This window comes from Sorex fumeus, unplaced genomic scaffold (genome assembly GCF_029834395.1).
Source record: "Sorex fumeus unplaced genomic scaffold, SorFum_2.1 ptg000058l, whole genome shotgun sequence".
NCBI lineage: Eukaryota > Metazoa > Chordata > Mammalia > Eulipotyphla > Soricidae > Sorex > Sorex fumeus.
In genome coordinates this window covers 19,696,058-19,711,980 of record NW_026606115.1, presented here as the reverse complement: position 1 = coordinate 19,711,980, position 15,923 = coordinate 19,696,058, and the positions used below count along the sequence as shown (strand labels likewise).

At 34.6% G+C, this 15,923-nt stretch overlaps 1 protein-coding gene across 1 annotated transcript in view; it reads left to right on the top strand.

Annotated features, from left to right (window-relative positions):
* Window positions 1-15,923, top strand: part of RADX (RPA1 related single stranded DNA binding protein, X-linked) — a 75,971-nt gene extending 60,048 nt beyond the window's left edge. The window contains exons 12-14 of the mRNA XM_056125690.1: window positions 1,031-1,303; window positions 7,496-7,660; window positions 15,781-15,923. Of these exons, the coding sequence (XP_055981665.1) occupies window positions 1,031-1,303; window positions 7,496-7,660; window positions 15,781-15,923 (581 nt within the window). The remainder of the gene's footprint in view (window positions 1-1,030; window positions 1,304-7,495; window positions 7,661-15,780) is intronic.

Sequence of the window (15,923 nt, the reverse complement as noted above, 5' to 3'; positions counted from 1 at the left end):
ATAAACGGTTCTCAATAATGTTATTCTGAACAAAGAAATGTCTGTGTGTAGAGGAGAAATTATATTCTGACTTAGAAACTAAATGGGTTATAAAATTATACATAAATAATAAATTGATTTGATGAAATCTTATGGACATTTCATTTCAGTTTAGTTCTCTCTTCGCGTATTTTTATATCTGAAAGAAATATCATATAATCAATTCATGGTTCACTTGAATGAAACTGTATTCAGGCAAAAGATTACTTTTGCTCAGACTACTTTTAGCAAAGTTTAACAGAATTTTCTTTAAGCTCATATTACACCAGTAGTAACTTGTGACTCTATCACATTTTTTAAAAAAAATTTTATTAGTCAATCACTGTAGGGTACAGTTACAGAGTTATAAACTTTCATGCTTTATTTCCAGTCACACAATGGTCGAGTACCCATCCCTCCACCAGTGCCCATTCTCCACCACCAGTGATCGCAGTATCCCTCTCATCACCCCTACCCCAAACCCCCGTATCCCACCTGCCTTTCGTTCTCTCTCTCTTTTTGGGTGTTGTGGTTTGGAATAGAGGTATTAGGTGGCCATCGTGTTCGGTCTATAGTCTACTTTCATCACGCATCTCCCATCCCGAGTAGGTTCTTCACATCTTTAAAGATTATTATTCTAATAAATTTGACTTAGCTTGAATGTGTCACTAAATATAAATAGATGCATATTTAATTCAGAGCACTTTTTAAAAATAGAGAAAGTTATAAAGAAGATGATTAACTTTTTTCATAATCCCAATAAATAATATCATGTTATAATATTTTAAGTACAATATAATAAATTATAAAATCTTAAATGTTGAAAACAAATTTAGTTATTATTCACTTTCATAAAAGTTATCTTTGGGGCATTGAATTTGGATTTCTGACATTTTCATTTGATTTTTAATGCTAACTATAACTATTCCTCATTAATCTGTACTTTTTGTAGCTAAATATTGATTTTCTTAGAATATAGGACAATTACACTAATTATGCCTTATTAATCTAGGTCAAGAAGGTCTATACAGAAACCCTCAATATACTAGCTGGGAAAGTCATCTGTGGAGAAAGAAAAAGTATGGCTTAGCAGATCACCTACATTACAGCTTTGTTCATCCTGAAAGTATTCCACGGAAATTTGATTTAAAACACAGTCGATTTCTCTCTAGTCAGTTTAATTCTCAGCCTGCAAAGTATAATCCACCAATAGAAGCACACCTGAAACTTGAAAAATTTAAGAGTGCCGTAAGTCTTGATGGACATTTTGAAATAACTATTCTAGGTAAGTTCTTTTTTAATATTATTGATTTAATGTATTTTAGGGCTGGAGCGATAGCACAGCGGTAGAGCGTTTGCCTTGTGCGCAGCCAGCCCGGCAAGCTACCAAGGTTATTATTAGACACAGGAAGTGTTTCTAATAGCTTCTTCATGTTCTGCATCAATTACTTGAGAATTTTAATTTTTTCAAGAGCTAAACAAATCTGTTTATAGGAGATTCTTCTAGTTAGTACCTCTTTCCCTTTAACCTAGATTTTATCTTTCAGTGGTTCAGAAAGTGAGCAAGAGGCAGATAACATGGCAAAAATGTGATGTGAAAAGAGAAAAGAATCAGTTTTTTGATGTCAGGGGTGAGGCATGCTCCCTCAGATTCCATTCTTCTTTGCCCAAGTACATTCCAAGGACTTATAATTAAAAGCCAATATATTAGAGCTCAATATATTCCAGAATCAGTGCTTCTATCCTCTGGTTTTAAACAATAGGAGTTCATGTAGGACTTGTTTTGGGAGTGGGGCCAATTTTTTAAAAGCAAGTTAATATCAACTGTAATTAAAATACATTCACTGTCACTGTCCTCCCATTGTTCATTGATTTGCTCGAGCGGGCCCAGTAACATCTCCATCGTGATACTTGTTACTGTGTTTGGCATATCGAATATGTCACGGGTAGCTTGCCAGGCTTTGCTGTGCGGGCAAGATACTCTCAGTAAAAAGTTGATTTTCTCAGGTTGTTCAAAACTGAGAAATAACTAAATAACTTAGAGAAATTTGAAAGCATCAACACGTTTTAAAATTTCTGTTTTCCTTGTTTGATTATAAATTAAATATATGTAATTTATAAATTATGAATTAAAATATATGTAAAATTAATTTTAAAATAATATCTTAATAAAAATTACTCTAGGAAATAAAATATTATTTGTATATTTTAGGTTTCTTCTTTTTGTTGCTGTGTATTGAACCTAGGGCCTCATACATGAAAGGCATGCACTGTGTGTCACTGAAATGTGATTTCTGATTTAATGTAGGTCTTATTACTGTAAAAGTTTAAGTGAGGAAAAACCATTTTAGCAAATTAGTGCTTGAAAGAAATCATTGTTCATATATTCAATTTTTTGACTTCTATAGTACTGGAATTAATTGCCTTGAACTTTATCAAAATTCCATTTGTTCCTTTTCTGTCTCTCATTTCCTCTTCCCTACTGCCTCAAACATAAATATGTATATGTTTTATTGTGTATATGTGCATAATGTATGTATATTGCAGATACATGTATAAATTTCTAGTGACTCTTAGACAAACATAGACCTAAATTTTAGACATTTCTTTTCACCAGACTGGTTTCTTTGGATAGCTTGTCAATAGTATTTTGGTAACAAAAATGATAGCGAATATTTCCCACATATCACAAATGTCACCATGAAAATAAGGAATTTATCTGAAAACATAGAATTTGGGTATTTATATTATTTTTAACAAGTTACTGATCCATTAAAGAACTCAGCTGTATTTTCAGTTATTGTAACTCTTAATAGTTTAGATTGTGCTTTACCTAAAAGCAAGAATAAAATGTGAAGAAGACAGGTTTATCATTTTTATCAACTAATTCTAATGCTGGTTCTATGTTAGAATTAAGCTGTTTTCCAGGACTTTAGATAGTATAAGGGATAAATGGCAGTGGAAAATAAATCATGCATAAATAATATAACAAATAAAAAGAAACAGGAAACGTAGATATTATTAGGTACTTGAAAATAACCATATTGCTACCACTTGATAGTTATTTCTGAACTTTTAACAGAAAGGAAAAAAGGGGAGTTTTCTTGGTAAGATTTAGTGTTAAAAGAAGTCTCAGTATCTCAGAGCCCTACTGCCTAAGCAGAACTGGGATGCTCAGTACGCCCGGATCCTGTATACCTTTAACAATGTTAAGATATACCTACGAAATTCTATAATGTTGCAAAATAATGTTAATTAAATGTTAATAAAGAAGAAATGTCTTGGACTGGAGAAATAGTTCAATGGTCTGACACATACTTTGTATGTTGAAGGCCTGAGTTTGATAACTAGCATCACCAGGAGTGGTACCCAAACACAGAACAGGAGTAGCCACTGAGCAAAAAAATAAATCTAAAAGAAAATACATCACGTTTTGCATATAAAACAAAAACTTACATATGGAACCATGTCATTTTTGTCCCCTAACAAAACCCAAGTCTGAACTTCCTATAGGAAGCTATTGTAGAAATAACATAGACTAACAAGTGGCTTGATATCTTCAATTAGTTTTCTGTGAGAAATACGAAAATGCTTTTCAGATAGTTCATTCTTACATCAACATTATATATAGTTAGCATAATCATTTGTCAAATATTTGTCAAATTAGATTTTGAATTTGTCAAATTCTCTTTGTAAAAAAGAATATTTTCATCTAAATTGTTTTTATTTAATCTAAGAACTTAGTTCTCTAATGGTTTGATTTAACAAAGAAATAAAATCTAGGGTCTGGAGTGATAGCACAGGGGGTAAGGTGTCTGCCTTGCATGCTGCCGACCCAGGTTCGATTCCCAGCATCCCAAATTGTCCCCTGAGCACCGCCAGGAGTGATTCCTGGGCATCACATGAGTAAACCCCGTGCATCGCCGGGTGTGACCCAAAAAGAAAAAAAATCTACAGCACTAAAATAATGGTACTGGACCCAGTTTTATGTGTAGGTGATTTTGAAAACACCTACTCACACTCCTTGGAATTACAATACATTCTAGAGAAATAGCCCATTTATTTTCTATGTCCTCCTTCATGGATACTTATTACCACTGAGAATCACTAACAAGAATGTATCCTGTGTGCCATGATATAGGAGTAAGATAGCACTGTAGCACTGTAGCACTGTCCTCCCATTGTTCATTGATTTGCTCAAGCGGGCACCAGTAACGTCTCCATTGTGAGACTTGTTGTTATTGTTTTTGGCATATCTAATACACCACGGGGAGCTTGCCAGGCTCTGCCATGCGGGTGGGATACTCTCGGTAACTTGCCGGGCTCTCCGAGAGGGATGGAAGAATCGAACCCGTGTCAGCTGTGTGCAAGGCAAACACCCTACCCGCTGTGCTCCAGCCAAGGACTGAGAATTACTACTCCGTTAATAGTACTTGGGGTATAGGAATTCTTTGTTTTTGTTATAATAAGAGATGAATACCAGTTGTAAAATGGTGACTATTATCATATCTTTGTGAAAGCACAAACCCAAATTGTGTTAAAATATTAGACAAAGGGCCTATGTATTTTTAACATGCTATGAGCACTCAACTCAGAAGAGAGAATTACATTTCTTATTAATTTACTACTGATTAAAAGATAAAATTCAAAGCATAAAAGTAATTCTGGTGCATCAAGAACAAATGAGCACCTATGTTCTATAAAGGAAAAGGCAATGAATGATTAGCATGTTTACAGTTTCTGTCCCAAGTACTCAGTTCTTCTATTTCAGTATAAAAGCGTTCATAGATACAATGTAAGTAAATGCACTACCCTGTAAAGCTTTATTTATGGGCACTGAAGCTTAAATTGTAAATAATTTTCGCACATTGCAAAACATTATTGTCATTTTTCAATCATTTAAAAATGTAAAAGGGTTGGAGAAATAGTACAGCAGGTAGCGTGTTTGCCTTACACGTGCTGACCTGGATCAAATTCATCCTCAGCACCATTATAGCTCCCTAAACCCCACCAGGAGTGATCTCTGAATGCACAGCCAGTAGCAATACCTGAATAGGACCAGGTTTGGTCCCCAAACAAAACAAAATAAAATAAAAATAAATTTCAAAAGCTCTTCTTAGCTCATCAATTCTATAAAGCTAAGCATAAGATGGATTTGACTCCCCAAGTCAGTTTTCTGACCTCTGTTCTAAACTTCAGAAAATTATCTATTAGCATGTTTGTGGTCTTTGAATTTTGTAGCATTGTGAGTAGTTATGGGGTGTCTATACTTTTTATAATTATTAACTGCTATCTTCAGTAAGTTCTGGATATCATAACAACTGCTCTACTTTATTAATCACAAGCCTTAAGTAATTCTTAAAAAAATAAGTAGCCCTTAGTTGCATGCTAAAATAAAGCTATGGAAAGGAGATAGTACAGCAGGTAAGGCATTTACCTTGCATGTGACCAACCTGGGTTCTGTCAGCACTGCATGTGGCCCCCTGCACGCTACAGGCATTTCTCTGAGCACATAGCCAGGAGTAAGCACTGAGCACAGCCCAAATCGAAAATAAATAAAATTAGGCTATAGAATTTAGTGACAATTTTCCATTAAAGGAATTGGGGTACTAGAGAGATGGAACAGAGGTTAAGGCGCTTGCCTTACAGGAGCCAGGAGTAAACCCTGAGCACCACAAGGCGTCAGTCAAGTCCTCTTCCTCTCCCAAAACACCAGTGGATTTCAGGAGACAGGGGGATATAGCTTAGTGTGGAACAAAGGTAGGAAAAATAGTATCTGGATCAGTTTACATCTTAATAGAAAGGTTTTTGTTCACCCACCATTGGTATATACTTAGGAATTAATGTCAATATCATAAGGTATTAGAGCAGTGTTGTGGTCATAGAAGCAATAGGAATCACTAAAAATCATGGAAGAATGAAAGGGAGAATTTAAGGATAACTCAAAGATTTCTGACTGGTAAAATGGTAGGAATTTAGAGAGTTTTAGAGATGATATTGTTGCCATTTTATCCAGGGGACATACCCAGAAGTGTTGAAGTCACCAGTAATGTTTTGTTTATGTTGCTGAAGTTGAGCTTGGATTACAAGAATATGTATGGGTACAGTCCTAGAGTTTAAAGCCTATGCTCTGTGTTTCCCTTGCAATAGACAAAATGGACTCCTTATCCTGGCCTATACTTTTGCAATTACCTGCCATTCTTGAAAAAATTCTCTCCTTTATTAACCGAAACTTGTCTATCATATTTGAGAACTTAAGGGCCTACTTATGCCCTTGCTTGAGTCATACATCCTTTATAGAAGGGTATGGAATCATAGACCGTTATGTTTAGGGAACCATGCAGTGCTGGGGATTGAACCAGGCTCACACATGCAAACTCAGCCCTTGAGAACCAATAGTCATCCCTGAATTCTCCTACCTTATAATGTAAACTGTGATGAATGAGGAAGAAATAATTCAAGATACTCCTTTTTATGTAAACAAGCTCCAAACTGTCCTCCAGATACTAAAAATTTCTTTTTCATATATTTATTTATTGAATCACTGTGGAAAAAGTTACAAATCTTTCAGATTTAAGTCTCAGTCATACAATGATCAAACACCTTTCCCTTCACCAGTACTTATTTTTCAACTGTGCATCAGTAGAGACGATATTTTGGATCATGTTGAAGAGTTATCAAAGGTTGTAATGAAGTGTTTCATCTTTCAACCAATAGCATGTATTCACTCATGTTTGCACACTTAAGGGTTTAATTACACCTTTGAATAGTTTTTTATAGGTGCAAAGCTGTTTTCCACTTACTAGTTTAGGATCAAACCAATAAAGTTGGCCTCATTAATACTATGTACTAACGCACTGAGCTTTTATTCCCTTACCTTACACTTTACTTTGTTGTTCTTGATGCAGTTGCCATGACGGTGGGTCACACACACATGCCTGGCTGTGGTTCCCGAACAATTTCAGCTGTGGTGCGCCCCAAGAGTCACATATCAGGTTACACTGCTTGCACACTTGACCCAGTGCTTACTGAGGTTTATCACTCCTTCCGTTGTGGTTCTTGCATACATGCTCACTAAAGGTCAAACTTTTCGTTAAAACACACAAGTTACTATTAGGTTGCGCACAAGGTATCGTGACAGTGTGTTCACACATGTACTCACCATAGTCTGGTTGTGATTCTCCAACATATTTTTAGTTGTGGTGCTCACTTGGGGGTGGCACCCCTTTTTGCAGTGCTTTCACACACGTAGCTGCAGTGAAGCTGGAAATTGCTTTCAGTGCTAGGGATCACAGACAACAGATGCCAGGCTTAAATAGCTGAGCTATTTAAACCAGGATCTTGTTTGCACTTGTGGGATGCCAGGGATTACAAACTCATTACTGTATGCTTTTAAGGCAGGTGCTATAAATCATTGTGCTATTCCTCTGGGTCAAATTCACTGAACTTTTAATAAAGTGAAGTTTTTCTGTAACAGGTCTGAACCATGAGATAGCAATTGATGTTGCATTTCTACCCATGTATTCTCAAGAAGATATCCGAACATCTCAAGTGAGCACACTTTTAAACAGCATGAATTATAATTGTGTGCATCCACCAGTAACTGACAATAAAAATGTGCCATATGCAAAAAAAATTGCAGGTAGGACAATCTTTGTATTACTTTCATGCATAAAATAAAATTAATATTTTAAAGAGTTCTAACTTTCAGATATAATGAGTAAATACTCCTACTGTTAACATTTCATATAGTTCAAAAGGTTATTTGCTAAATGAAGCTGAAGATTTATTAATGAGAATATATTTTTAATAAAATTGAAAAGATTAATGGCTTCTATTTCAGGCAGGCATTAAAAACGCTTCCTTATAATACAACTCTAAGTGTGAAATATTAATTTGACCTAAGTGATATGAAAATAGAATAGTAAAATTTATTCTCTCTCCTGTTATCTCAATAGACAATTTTTCCTTTCACCTTATAACTACCCCAAATTTTATTGTCTTCATAGTAGATCACAGTGCTATTGTTTTAACTTACAAATGTTATTGCATAGTTATTCAAGTGCTGTGCAATAAATTCCTTGTAGACAGCTCAGATTATCCATAGTCCCAATAGTGAAACCTTTCAGCCAAGTAATATTTAGGTTATCAAATGTTAACTTATTTCTATATACCTATAAAATTAAGTATCCACAAGTCATCTTATTCATTTTACATTGTCAGCTCTATTTACTAAATATATGAAAATGTTTCTAGAAGTTTTTGTTTAGTTTATAAGGACATTGCCTTAAAGATAGCTTTGGGAACACTAGGACTTTGTGGAGGGAAAATATTCCTGCCACAGAGGCAGCCTAGGGGTGGGGGGTGTTGGAGAGGGAAACTGCTGGAGGGTAATGGATAATACTGAAGTGACTGTTGTTGGAACATTGCCTGAAAAATCACAAATATATCTGTAACTCTGTAATTCACAGTGATTGAATTTTTTAGAAAGCCTTTATTACCTTGGGATTTTGTGGTAGGTCTTTCTAAGCTGATGAAACTCTTGAGTATATGTTGTTTTCAAGTTTTAAGAGCTGTGCCTGATGATGAAGTAACTTAGTAAATATTAGTACAAACTAAACTTGAATATGTAGTTTTACAAGAGATGAGTGCCTTTTGTTTGCTCTGCCAACAATTTTAGATATTATTTTCAGTTGACCTGCAGTATTACTTCCTATATTGTTGTTCTTTAAAGTTCCAGAAACCCCAAAATTCTTAATTAGTATGCTAACAGGTAATTTAAATATTTGTACACTTATTCTTGCTTCATATAGTATAAACTTCTGTGTCACATTTCTTTTGCTAAATATGCTGGCTATTATTTATGTAAAATCAAAGGTGAGGAGCCAGAGAGATAGCTCAGTGGGCTGAGTCCATGCTTTGCATTCAGTAGGTCTAGGTCAGAACCCTAAGCTTCTCCAGAAGCAGTTCCCATGCACAGATCCAGGAATAGCTCCTGAGTAACACCAGGAGTTGCCCCCAAACCAAAAAAAAAATCTAAATATAATTCCAGATGCCTACTAGTCATTGGTACCAGTATTCTTCCAGAAGTCACTAACAATGTGAAATGAAAATAGCTTATCATTCTTTAGCAGTTAATATTTGGGGCTTGAACAAGAGTCACTGGAGAATAAAATAACATTATAAGTAAAAGAAATATGATTCAAATGGAATACCATGTTTCCATGATATACCATTATTAATAATAGCAATATCCATTTACTTCTGTGCCTAGAACAAAGCTTACATATTTCATATAAATCACAGCTAATGGGAGTTTAAAAATATAAACTTTATCTCTGTTGATAAATAGACTGAAAAAATTAGAAAAAAAATCACTAGCATGGGTAGTAGTAGGATTTGAACCCAAATCATTTCATGCAAATTATATGAATACCTATAATATAATTATTCAAACAGTTCAGGAAAGTATAAGGCAAAAATTTGAGATCCTCTTCCTGACCCTGCTTTTGAATACCTTACCACTCTGACATCCTATTCAACCACTCTCTAGAGATAACCAAAATGTTTTCAATCTTTAAGAAACTTTTTTTTTACATATAACAGTATATATTCTCTACTACTTCCCTTCCACACACATACACACTCTTTAAAAAACACCAAATGGAATTATGGTAAATATCAATATGAAACCCCATAATCAGCTTTTGAAAAACTTTTGTTAATATAACTTGGATAGCATTCATATTATTATAGAGAGAACTACCTCATTTCTTCTAACAACTACAAACATTCCATTGTGTGGATATAACAAAGTTTGCTTAATTATTTCCTTATTTATGAATGTTTAGTTTGTTTCCAAGTGATTTTTATTATCAAATTGTAATTGTAGTTACTATCTATGTGGTATACATGTGTGTTTATAAGGTGAATTCCTAAAAGAGAAATCACTGACTTACAGGTGTGTGTATTTTAAATGTCGATATATATCTATCACACTGTCCTCCAGAAAGATTATTATCAATTTGTATTATAGTCAAAATCAAGGTTTCCACTTTATTACACCCTTAGACATAGGTGTTATTGGTCTTGTTATTCTTTGGCAGACTGATAGAGAAAAAAAAGTACTCTCATTACTTTTATTGGTAGGTTTGAAAATCTCGATGTGTGTGAACCATTAATATAATTTCCTTCTAAAAGCGATCTAGAACTTTCTCTGCTGGTTTCATTTTTCCATTTTTTTCTGAATTTGTAAACTCTCTTTACATATTAAATAAACTAATACCTTGGGTGTTAGAGATGTGGCTCTAGTAGAGCACCTGCTTTGCATGTGTGAGCCTCTGTTTGATTCCTGGCAACACATGGTCCACAGCACTGCAAGATGTGTCACTGGTGGCCTGTGACTATGGCCCTATTATCCCCACCAGGTATGTTTCCCACAACAACAAAAATAATAACAAAAAATTAGCTTGATAGCATATGTTGTAAACACCTTTACCATGTTTGTTATTTATTTAGAGGGAGGCTGGTTCTGATAACTGAAGCAATTTTATTTTTTGTACTAAATACATCAATGTTTTATAATTGTAGCTCCTTATTTTATGTCATACTCAGTTCAATATTCTTAGGTAATTTTTATGGTAATTTTATAACTTCATTTTTTACAAATAACTGATTTTATTGCGGTTAAATATATGTACAATTGATCACTTTAACCACTTTAATTGTACAATTTAGTGACATCAAGTAAACTCACAATGTTGTACAATTATCACTATTACCCATTTTCAGAATTCTGATTATGCCAAACAGAAACTTTGTACCTGTTAAACGATACCACCTATTCCCACCTTTTCTCTAACCCTTGACAATCTCACCTATATTCTACTTTATATCTATCAGTCTCTCTATCCTAGAATTCCTCATATAAGTGTAATAATAAAATATTTTACCTGTATCTAAATTATTTAATATAATATTTTCAAAATTCATCTATATTATAACATGCATGAGAATTTAATTCATTTTAGCAGAATAATATTTCATTCTATGTGCATTTTGTTTTTCCATTCACCTTTGGCTTATTTCCACCTCTTGGCTATTGTGAATAATTCTCTGTGAATGTTGGCATAAAATTATCTGAATCCTAGCTTTTATTCCTTTGGGAATATACCTCAGAGTGGAATAGATGAGTCATGTGGTGGCAATTCTATATTTAACTTTTGGAGGAACTACCTAACCATTTTTCACAGCAGCTGCTCTCTTTTACATTCCCATAAGCAATGCATGAGGATTCCAGTTTTTATAAATTCTCACTAGGACTTGCTATGTTCTGTTAAGATTTTTTTGATAGCAACTAGTCTAGTAGCATCTTGTGATTTTCATTTTCATTTGCATAATTATGAATGATCTGAGCATATTTTTCATGTGCTCATTAACCATTTGTATATAATCCTTGGAAAATTTGAGTTGTCTTTTTTCCATTTTTAATTATGTTATTTGAGTTTTTTGTTGCTAATGTGGCTTAATTCTTATAACTTAAAATGTTAATCCATTTGAAATTTATTTGGTATAGAGCAGAAAATTCCAAACTTTTTTGGCCTGCTGCCTCCCTTAAAAACTTATTCAGCATTGCTACAGAAATCTACTTTTTTAAACAGAGAAACAGGGGCCAGAGTACAGCAAATAGGATGTTTATCCCCATCTCCAGCATCCCATATGGTGTCCAGATCCCCGAGCCTTCCAGGAGTGAGTGATTCCTGAGTTTAGAACCAGGAGTAACTCCTGATTACCATACTCTGTGGTCCCCAAACAAAAAGTAAATAAATAATAAACTGTCACTGTCCTCCCATTGTTCATCGATTTGCTCGAGCAGTCCCAGTAACGTCTCCATTGTGACAATTGTTACTGTGTTTGGCATATCAAATACATCATGGGTAGCTTGCCGGCAAACTTCAGTAGCTTGCCGGGCTCTCCGAGAGGGGCGGAGGAATCGAACTCAGGTTGGCCATGTTGGCCGCTTGCAAGGCAAATGCCCTACCCTACCCGCTGTGCTGTCGCTCCAGTCCAAATAAGTAAAATAAAAATATAAACAAACAATACCTCTGGAAGGGGGGAGGACTGTTTTGACTACTTTGAGAAACATTGTTATAGAAAGTGATATAGGGATCCAGCTTTATTCTTTTTCCAAGTTAATAAGTCATATATATTAAATAATATGCTGGACTAATTTTTCTGGTTTAATGTGCTAATCAGGATTAAATTACAAGCTGTTAGATATGTACATATCATATAGCCCTCATATATATGTAAATATGCCTTTCATCTTTTTTAAAACATTGAGTAAATTTATCCACTGATAGACATCTCAGAAGCATAACATAATATGAAGGGGAGTTAACATATGTAAGCTATTGATTGTGATATTGTTTCCCATATTTTTTCAGGGACAGGAATATCACTGATACAAGAGTAGTTAGATCGTGCTGCAGTTACAAAGTAATTTCCAATGTCAAAGTGACTTAGCACAGCAAATGTGGATTTCTTGTTCAATTCAAGTCAGTTGCAATGAGCATTTAGCTCTCTTCCCAAGCTGTAAATAAGGAAGCAGGCTGACCTGCTTCTACTATGATGAGGGCCCAACAGGAACACACAGTTTCTACTCTGAAAAGATGAAAGATGGAAAATGAGAGATATAAGGGAGACACTAGCTTTTAATCATGTTGGACTAGGAGCGAGAGATATCACTTCTGCTGGCCTTCTTCATATATGTCAGAACTCACTCATATGGATATTTTCCAATGTGACATGAAGAGTATGAAACAATGTTTTTTAACAATGCTGTATTGCCAGATATGTTTTAAACACTAACCTTATGAATTTGTTTTCCTAGGATTTTTGTCTTATTTGCTTAGAATTTTGTTAGTTTTTCAGTGCCAGGTATCAAACACAGGTCTCAGGCGTGTCATAACACAGAATCACATCCCCGGCATTCACCATATGCATTTATGATGTTTCTAAAATGTATATATTTTTGTCATTATACAAATTTAAAATTAGAGGTTCAAAAGTTTATTTTATAGGTAAAATCTGTAGTCCGTTTAACAGGGATATAATCCCTTTAATTATCTTTTTAATGGGGATAATTCTGTGATATACATAATATCCTAATTTCTCCTAAGTAGAAAAATAACATTACTGATATTTGAGTTATTGTTATGTATTAACTACCATTATTAATGTTTGACATTAATTTAATCGTCACAATATTCTACAATGTAGCTACTAGATGAGCAGATTATGGCACATAAAGTATTGCCATTTGCTCAATCTACTGCACAACTAGTCATAGTTGCCTAAACTGAGACATATTTTTGTTGTAGATACTTTAAGAAAAAGATAATTATTTGTAATTGTCTATATGATTAGAATTATTATTAAATTTTGAATTACTGCCATTTGTATCAGACTGAAGCATCTGGATTAAAGCCCTTCCCACTCTTAGGAGAAAATTAAATATTACTAGCAGTATTTATTATATTCATTATGCAAACTTGGGCTGGAGCGATAGCACAGCGGTAGGGTGTTTGCCTTGCACGCAGCCAACATGGCCGACCCAAGTTCGATTCCTCCGCCCCTCTCGGAGAGCCCGGCAAGCTACCGAGAGTATCTTGCCCGCACGGCAGAGCCTGGCAAGCTCCCCGTGACGTATTCAATATGCCAGACACAGCAACAACAAGTCTCACGATGGAGATGTTACTGGGCCCGCTCGAGCAAATTGATGAACAACGGGAGGACCGTGACTGTGATTATGCAAACTTGCACAACTTTAAATAATTCATTTGACTTTGTGATGTGTTTAATGGAAATGGATTTGCAGCAATGCTAAGGAATTGAGACCTAAAGAGCCCTTCCCTGTATAGGTCCTTCCCAAGTCCCTTTTGATATTTAGTAGTTTTTCATAGAAGATCCTCTCAGACAGTATTCTCTTAAGAACTTAAAAACCCATATCCACTATTGACTCTTAGCACAATTTTGTGGAAGTAATGTTCTTGCATAAAAGGTTAAAAGCATGTGCCTTTAAGCTAGACTTCTGGATTGGAATCACTTTGCTTAAGTTACTTACACCCTTAAGTATTTTAGTTTTCTCATATTAAAATAAACTATTTGTAGTGTTTAGCCACTAAAGTAGGTCCATTCCCCTTAGCAGTGGTCATTTTATGTTTTGAGGGAGTTTCCTTAAACACCTGAGCCAAGTAGAGAAAAAGAAAAATATCATCTGCCAGTTTTTGCAGAGGGGATCTATCTTGCAACACCCTTCAACATTTAGCCAGACTGTTTACAATTTTTTGTTTTTACTTCCTGCTCTGAGAAACCTGAAGACCAACCATAGTCGAATAGTGAAGTTTTTCACAGATTTTTAAAAATTATATATATATATTTATTTATATATATATATATATATATATAATTTTGGGTTTTGAGGCCACACACGGATATTATCAGGGCTTTCTCCTGCCTCTATGCTAGACATCACACTTGGCAAGCTCTGAGACCATATGGAGTTCCCCTGGGATTGAACCCAGATTCCATGCCTTAAGCAAGCACCCTACCCACTGTATTATCTCTTTAGTATTACTCACGCATTTTCTGAGCATGATTCCAGCCCTGGATATTGATCCTTGCGATTATGGATATACAAAGGAGCCCTTAGATAACTTACTTCCTTCACATTTTCCAATCTCTTCCGCCCTGAGCATTTTTGATCTGTCCTTTGCTTGCCCCAATTTAATACCTCTCCCCAGTTGCTCTGACCAATGCTTTTGTCTTTATTTGCTTTCTACCAAAGCGCCTGGGAAATCCACCCCACTCGTGGGAATGCTCCAAATAGGGAGAAACAAAAAATATCCATGTTTTTGTCCTTGGTGGAACTACCCAAAAGGTCAAAACGCAGTCATAGCTTTGGGAATAAAATTCACAGGCTCTCTCTGCTTCTAGCAATCTCTACCTTAAATAAAAACTGCCATATTCATGGTTGCCTAGGTAACTTTTGGAGAGTGAAGGGTGGTGGAAAGATAAATTAAAATACCACAGAAACATCTTTGTGGATCTTTTCCCTAATTGTTTAACGTTTTTGTATAGATTCCAGAGTTTGTAAAAGAGTATGTAAGAGTTTTTGCCAGGATATAAATTTCATAAGTGCAAAGACAGAGCCCGGGAATTCCCGCCTGCAACACTTTTGGCAATGGTACTAACTAATCCTTTATAAAGTTTCTTGATAGTAATCAAAACTTAGTTTGTTTCTAAAGTAACTTCAATGGAAATATCCTTTGAAAGAAAGCTAAAATACATTGTAAATTTTTATTTATGCCTTATAAAATGTACAAGTAATTAATGTTTCAAAATAGAACATTTTATCTTTGCATGTCCTTTAAATGTAATGGTAAGTTGTTTAACTGACATCATATATATGACCTTAAAATATTTATATTTACTTCGTTTCACTAAAAAAATTTAAAACATTAAAAATAACTGTTGGTTTAAAGCACCTACTCATATATTGATATCATTGACATCTGTTTAATATATTCACTTTTGTCTTCAGAACTAACTATAACATAACAATAATGAATGTGTATAGGAATTGGTGGGAAGGGGGAGAAGATGAAGGATAGTATAAGTGTTAGAAGAAAAATAATAAGCCTATGTGATCCAAGTAAATATTTAACTGTTTATAGTACCATCTTTTTCTTTTACTTTTAGGTGATGTTATAAAAGCAGTAGCTCAACTGGATGGAGTGCATATCATCGCTGTATTGGATGTCTGTAATTTGGGAGATAATAAGTTAGAAGTTATTCTGCATAGAATTTTTAGACCAGATAAGCCTTTTAAAGTTGCCAAATGA